Here is a 6,101-nt window from a genome sequence, read left to right as displayed (position 1 = left end):
TCATGGTGAACTTTGTAAGAATTCTGATGTTTTAGAGAACTGTAGGAGTTTGACCAAGGTCTTTCTTGACAGGCTCGTCCACCCATAGTTGAATCTCTATGTCACACAGAGTTTTGTTCATATCGCAAGTTAATACCAGAAATAACAAAATGCTTATTTTCATCAAGACGAATTAAAGCGTGAGTCATCTTTGTATTTTTAAAACAACATAAGTTGTTTTTTCTCTTCTTTTTTTCTTTTTTCTTTTTGCTTAAAAAGATACCTTTATGATAACTCTGAATGTCACATAAATATATATATATATATATATATATATAGTAAGTCGGATTAAAATACAATCGTTACATTAAATCAGAATAAAGACTTATGTACTTTGGATGACCAAGCAAACCAAATTCTGTAAAGGACGACGATAATGAACTTTTTTTCAATCATGGCCTCAAAATAGCTTGTCTCACAGCAACATGTAAAAGACATTTGAAACCCATTGTTCGTTTTTGGAAAATTACAAATTAACAATCAAAATACCGACGTGAAAAATGAAACTTGGAAACATCGTTTTGCATGACGAAAAATTGGAAATATGTATTTCCTTGAAATTGAATATATTAGAATTGGCTGAAAACGTGTTATGAAAAAGGGGGTGTACAAATTGTGGATTTTCTGGAAAGAAAAATTAGCGTAATTTAAATATTAATTTCGTTTGGATTTTTCAAATACATAGGGTGTCAAAGTAATAATTTTAAGAAAAAAAACCCTCCACTTTACCCATAAACATTATTGAGTAGGGGCCAACCTTAATGCAAAATAAAGAAGCCATAATTCTTGCGTCGCATACAATGCGGGGATAATAAGTTCTACTTATTCCACCATCTTATTTCAAGACTTCTTTGTAGTATTAATATTATATGTACACAGCCATTTAACGACATATATATACAAAATGCTATGTTGATTATATCTGCTTGTAATTCTGGAAGACTTCTTTTATTACACGGTTTTGCCTAAATACCATGTGAATTTGTTATCCCTACATTATTATAAATATAAGCAGTGCAAGACGGATAAATAGGCTATTTTTTACCCGCCTCAGTCAAATTCGCCGACATTTTTATTGCATATTCTGGGTAAATCAACAATAACTAAAAAGTCATGCGGTTAATATTTACAATAAGTTTTTAATTTATTATTAAATCCCCCGTTAATTGGTTCCCGGTATTAACATCACTAGTGCTGTATGGTTATGTAAACAAAAATTTACTTCCCGAGCCGCAGTATAAAGGTTCGCAGGCAACAGTTGGACGTAGCATCCATTGTTGTGTGTATGATCTATCATAAGATGTAAATGCTAATGACTGCACATCTGTAACCAGTGATGTTTTCCTACGAATCACTGAGCCCATGTATACACAGCAGAGAAAATCCTGGAGAAGTCCCAAATCGCACTACACCCCGAATATTATAACGTTCTAAATACAGTACGGCGTGTGGCTTCTTGCTTTAAATCGGACAACTAATCCGCTTACTTATTTCTTTAAACTGTGATTTATCAGAACGAAAACATGAGAAGAAAAAATATGTGATGATACAAATGTGAGTGTTTTATGAGTGTTGTCTGTGATAATGGCGTTGATTTCTCCTGGAGAGGAGCGCCGAGTTCCAAACATTAAGATGCCGTGGATAATTCCCCTCTGTTTGCTGTGTTTCACTCCTGTGATCTGTGGAACTAGTTTTCAACAATTTAGAGTGGGTACGTATACATATTTTGGTGGTGGGGGGGGGGGGGTGGGGGTGGGGTGGAGTCATCCCCTCTCCCACGTCTTCAATATTTGACTGTGTTCGTTTAATCTATATAGCCGAAATAACCCTGAGTAAGGAATCGTGTTTCATTAAAGGTATGGCATTGTTTGCGGTAAACTTAGATCTGAACTTTGATTAGTTCTGATTTACGAAGTAAGAAGCTTTATAATCCATCAAAGTCAAGTCACCAAAAACATTAATTAGATAATCGCAAACACCACAACAAAGTCGGGGGGGGGGGGGGGGGGAGGCGCTTGCTGGTACTATAACTCTAGCGAGCACAATGCATACAATATCGCCCCATATCTTTATTATAATGCAATGTTTGGGCGTCTTCTCTACGGGACACCCTCGATATCTTGAGTATGTAGGTATTTTTCACGTGCATTTCCCCCCATCAATACGATCCAGCTACACATGTTGTTTTACCTTGAGCATAGAGAGCCTGGGGTAAAACTATCTCCGTGTGTGTTCATAAGCATCCTCAGCTGGTAGCGATAGGAAATCGTTATGGCCTGTGTCAAGCTCTGAAAAATGAACAATATTGTAGTTAAGCTGAAATTTAGTTGTTTTGAAATATACAGAAATCGATTGAAATGTTGACATATTGTGTGCAAATGTGAGTAAGTTTAGCTAGGTAATATAAGATCGAACGCAGACACAAAAGCTATTAATACCACAGAAAATACTAGAATATAATACCTGGTTCTTGTGTACATGTCATATATCTAGGTATGCACAGCTTGCTGTATATGAATAAGGAAAACGAGCTAATTTTCATTTTTTCATTATGTTGAGGAGGTCAGAATAATACGGTTAAAAAGTTTATCCCGTATTTTTTCAAATGCAGACACATGCAGATAAGAATTTTTAATTCTGGAAAGACCCATGGGTAACATATCCTGATCACTCCTACTAACGTATAAAATGTTAAAATAAGATTTTTATGAATTCATGTAACTGTCATTTTAAAATCTTAGCAATAATTATATACTGTCAATGAACAAACGTTTTCTTTGACATCATGCTTTAAGTATATATCAAGTATTTTTTCCATGCTCTTCAGACGGTTTCTTTGGAGACTCGAACATCGGTGCCATCAACATGTTTAAGTGGGCAATGCAGCAGTTGAACATGGAGAATTTGAAACATCCGGGTACTCCAAATGCAAACTATTTGACGCAATCGGTGACCGGTGACGACCCATTCGAGGCAGGAAATCACGGTCAGTATATATTTATCTTATAAGCATTTGGTGAAACGCAAATCAGTGTACATTTTTCATAATATTCTAATTTGATAAAGAGGTCGGACTATTTTATACGAAATTGCTAATTACAATTTTTCTTTATCAGTATGTGAAGCCATTCAAAACGGGAGTCGAGTAATATTCGGGCCTTTTACTCGGGCCTCAGCAAATCACGTGCAGTCAGTCGGGCGTAGCCTGCAGATTCCCGTACTTCAGGCCCATTGGGACCCCCGAGATTTGATCACCAACTCTTTCTCTAGGGACAGAATTCCAGCTCACGTGAACTTGTATCCTAGCTACGGAAACCTTAGTCAGGGTTTCCGGGAAATCATCCAACAGTTCGGCTGGAAAAACCTGACGGTCCTGTACGAGGACGATGACGGTGAGAACACAGCGATCGATGATATCAAAAATTGACCATTCAATAACTGATCAATCAATAATTGATCAATGATAATTAATAATTAATTAACTGTACATTTTCATAAAATTAAGATTATCTAAGATGTGAGATGTTAGAATGGGCAGTGTTTCATATAAAATCTTACAAGTGATAGAATCACCATTGAAATTGTCAGAAAATTAATTTAAATCAATTAAATTAGAGTGTAAATAATTCTGCTTTTTAGAAATCAAAATTAAGAGTCGACAAGACAGAAATATCTATTTATGATCCAAGATCAAATTAAACAGAAATATAAGTTTAAGGTTTACAGTACTTACAGAACTCAGATATATTTTTTTCTGCATTTTAGGTTTAATACGAGCTCAAGAAATATTAAAACTAGAACCAGATATACATGTGTATCTCCGGAAAATGGAGGATCACCCGGAGATGTTGTACAGAATGTTTATAGACATGAAGGATAAAAAGGAGTACCGAGTAGTCCTAGACTGCAAGACATCAAACATTTTCTCTATTTTACAGAAGGTTAGTCTCTAAAGAGCGGAGGGGGGGGGGGAGGGGTAAATAATATCGTCAAAGACGGCTACATGTAGGTGATGTAAAATGATGACGCTGATGTGTATTATTTTCGCAGCGAAGATGTGGAGATATTTTTTTAAGCGCTAAAGTACATTATGACTTGTCCTTACAATTAATGTCTCCATTCTAATGTATTTCAAACTTTTTTGTAGTACTTTAAAGCATTATGAATATTCCTTTTCAGGCCCTGCAATGCAATGCCTTAACAGAGGATTTTCACTATTTCCTTACCAATTTAGTAAGTATTTATTATTTCAAATAGCGTTTTATCATAATTCATCAACAAATGGCAAATAATGAAAGACTTAAATTTCATGTAGGACCTGCATATGGTAGACTTGGAATCATTCAAGTACTCTGGAGCCAACATCACAGGAGTCAGTTTGATAGACATCAACAGCCGTGTAGTGGCAGAAGTCAAATCAAAAATTGCAGAGTCATTTTCGAGTAATGATGCTCCGTATTCACCATTCTACAACGGTCCACAGGAAATAACGGTTTGTTTTTTGTATGTCTCTTCGTATCGTCTTGGCACCAATGTGTGATGACACAGAAAATGGCTGGCACAATTTAGCTCATAAAAACAAACAACAAAGAACACACAAGGTATTTTGTGTTTAGATACTTGACGCTAAGTCTGTTTATATTGCTTTTCCAGACGGAGCTAGCGTTCATTTACGACAGTGTGCGGTTACTGGGCGAGGCTCTCAACGGGACACTGGCCAGCAGAAAGAAGCTGAACTTTAGTCAGGCCGTGGGGTGCGGACGGTCCCCAGCCTGGGAGGACGGGAGAGACTTTTACGACTTTATAAAATCTGTAAGCAAAGCACACCAAAACATTCGCTCAAGCGTGACAATCAAAGATTCGCGAAGCTGTGCATGCGCATAAAAAGACAAGTCTTTTACAATACAGAAAAGTTCCCTGTTATACAAAAATAAAGTATTTGTATGAATAATTTAACATTCACTTCTTTACTTTGTACACCTTTTTTAAATGGCTTTAAAAGTTTATTTTTGTGTTGTATTATGAACATCAACTAAATTGAGATCACCAATATCAAACAGAATAGCCAGAACCATTTTAACAAGGCCTTGGACTTTCAGTGGGATCTAAATATCTATTTCTTGCGTCAAAACAAGTTAAGATGACGCTGGTTTCAAGCGAAATATACACCGATTGCGTACATCCTTTGCTCAAAAGCCAGACATATCTTGTTGGTTTCAAAGAGTCATTACTGAGTGGCCAGCAATGAAATAGACAGGCCTACGTCACATTGCCGATTGACACAACTACCCAAAGTCCAAGCTCTTGTTAAAATGGTTCTAAATTCTAGTAGATAGTCGATTCGTTTCCAAACAAAAAATATATATCATTCATTGTCCTCATCGTTCTATAGACTATGTGCCTGATTATTTAAATACTAGTACCTCTTTATATCGTTGTCATCTAGTCCACCGTTTTCGACGGCTTGACAGGAAAAGTTCAACTTGGAAACTTTGGGGAAAGGAACATGTTTAAACTGAACATTTACCAGCTCTCAAATAGCAACCTCAAACACGTAAGACAAATCTAGACCTCCTTAAAAAGATGTTCTTAACTGACCAGAGATTTAATCAAAGCTTGAAAATGATATCTGGTGAAATGTATTAACCATACAGAGATTCCAATCCCTATGATACATGTACGATTTAGACAGGAAAAAGATAGCAAACACAATGGATTCATATATTTCGTTGCGATCAATGGTTTGTCAGGCAATAACAACGTTTCATTAGGGCGTAATTTAATTGGTGTTAAAATAAAAATGAAAATCAGTTCATACCATTGCCAAAGTTTGTGTTGATATTACGGTAAACCCATGGTTTTTATGAAATTTACGAACCAGAATCCTCAAAGAACAATTTTCGGATTAGAGAAGAAGCAGACATTCCGAATTGTGATCTATGTACACTCTTCTTTGCTCTTTTTGTGGCAGATTGGTTTTTGGGAGCCCCCTAACTCCCTTACCATGCAGCTAATCCACAGAAACAAGACGAGAAACCCCGGTCTGGCCACTTATAAGGTGG

The 6,101-nt window shown here is 36.3% G+C and overlaps 1 protein-coding gene across 1 annotated transcript in view; it reads left to right on the top strand.

Moving 5' to 3' along the window:
* The first annotated feature begins 1,253 nt into the window (after nt 1-1,253).
* Nucleotides 1,254-6,101, top strand: part of LOC128186383 (glutamate receptor ionotropic, kainate 2-like) — a 13,683-nt gene continuing 8,835 nt past the window's right edge. Inside the window, exons 1-9 of the mRNA XM_052856193.1 lie at nt 1,254-1,750; nt 2,867-3,025; nt 3,156-3,431; nt 3,805-3,980; nt 4,219-4,272; nt 4,355-4,531; nt 4,693-4,851; nt 5,486-5,593; nt 6,011-6,101. The exon at nt 6,011-6,101 is cut by the window's right edge and continues 11 nt beyond it. Of these exons, the coding sequence (XP_052712153.1) occupies nt 1,624-1,750; nt 2,867-3,025; nt 3,156-3,431; nt 3,805-3,980; nt 4,219-4,272; nt 4,355-4,531; nt 4,693-4,851; nt 5,486-5,593; nt 6,011-6,101 (1,327 nt within the window). The 5' untranslated portion in view covers nt 1,254-1,623. The remainder of the gene's footprint in view (nt 1,751-2,866; nt 3,026-3,155; nt 3,432-3,804; nt 3,981-4,218; nt 4,273-4,354; nt 4,532-4,692; nt 4,852-5,485; nt 5,594-6,010) is intronic.

This window comes from Crassostrea angulata, chromosome 5 (assembly GCF_025612915.1).
Source record: "Crassostrea angulata isolate pt1a10 chromosome 5, ASM2561291v2, whole genome shotgun sequence".
NCBI lineage: Eukaryota > Metazoa > Mollusca > Bivalvia > Ostreida > Ostreidae > Magallana > Magallana angulata.
This window is presented reverse-complemented; position numbering and strand designations above follow the sequence as displayed.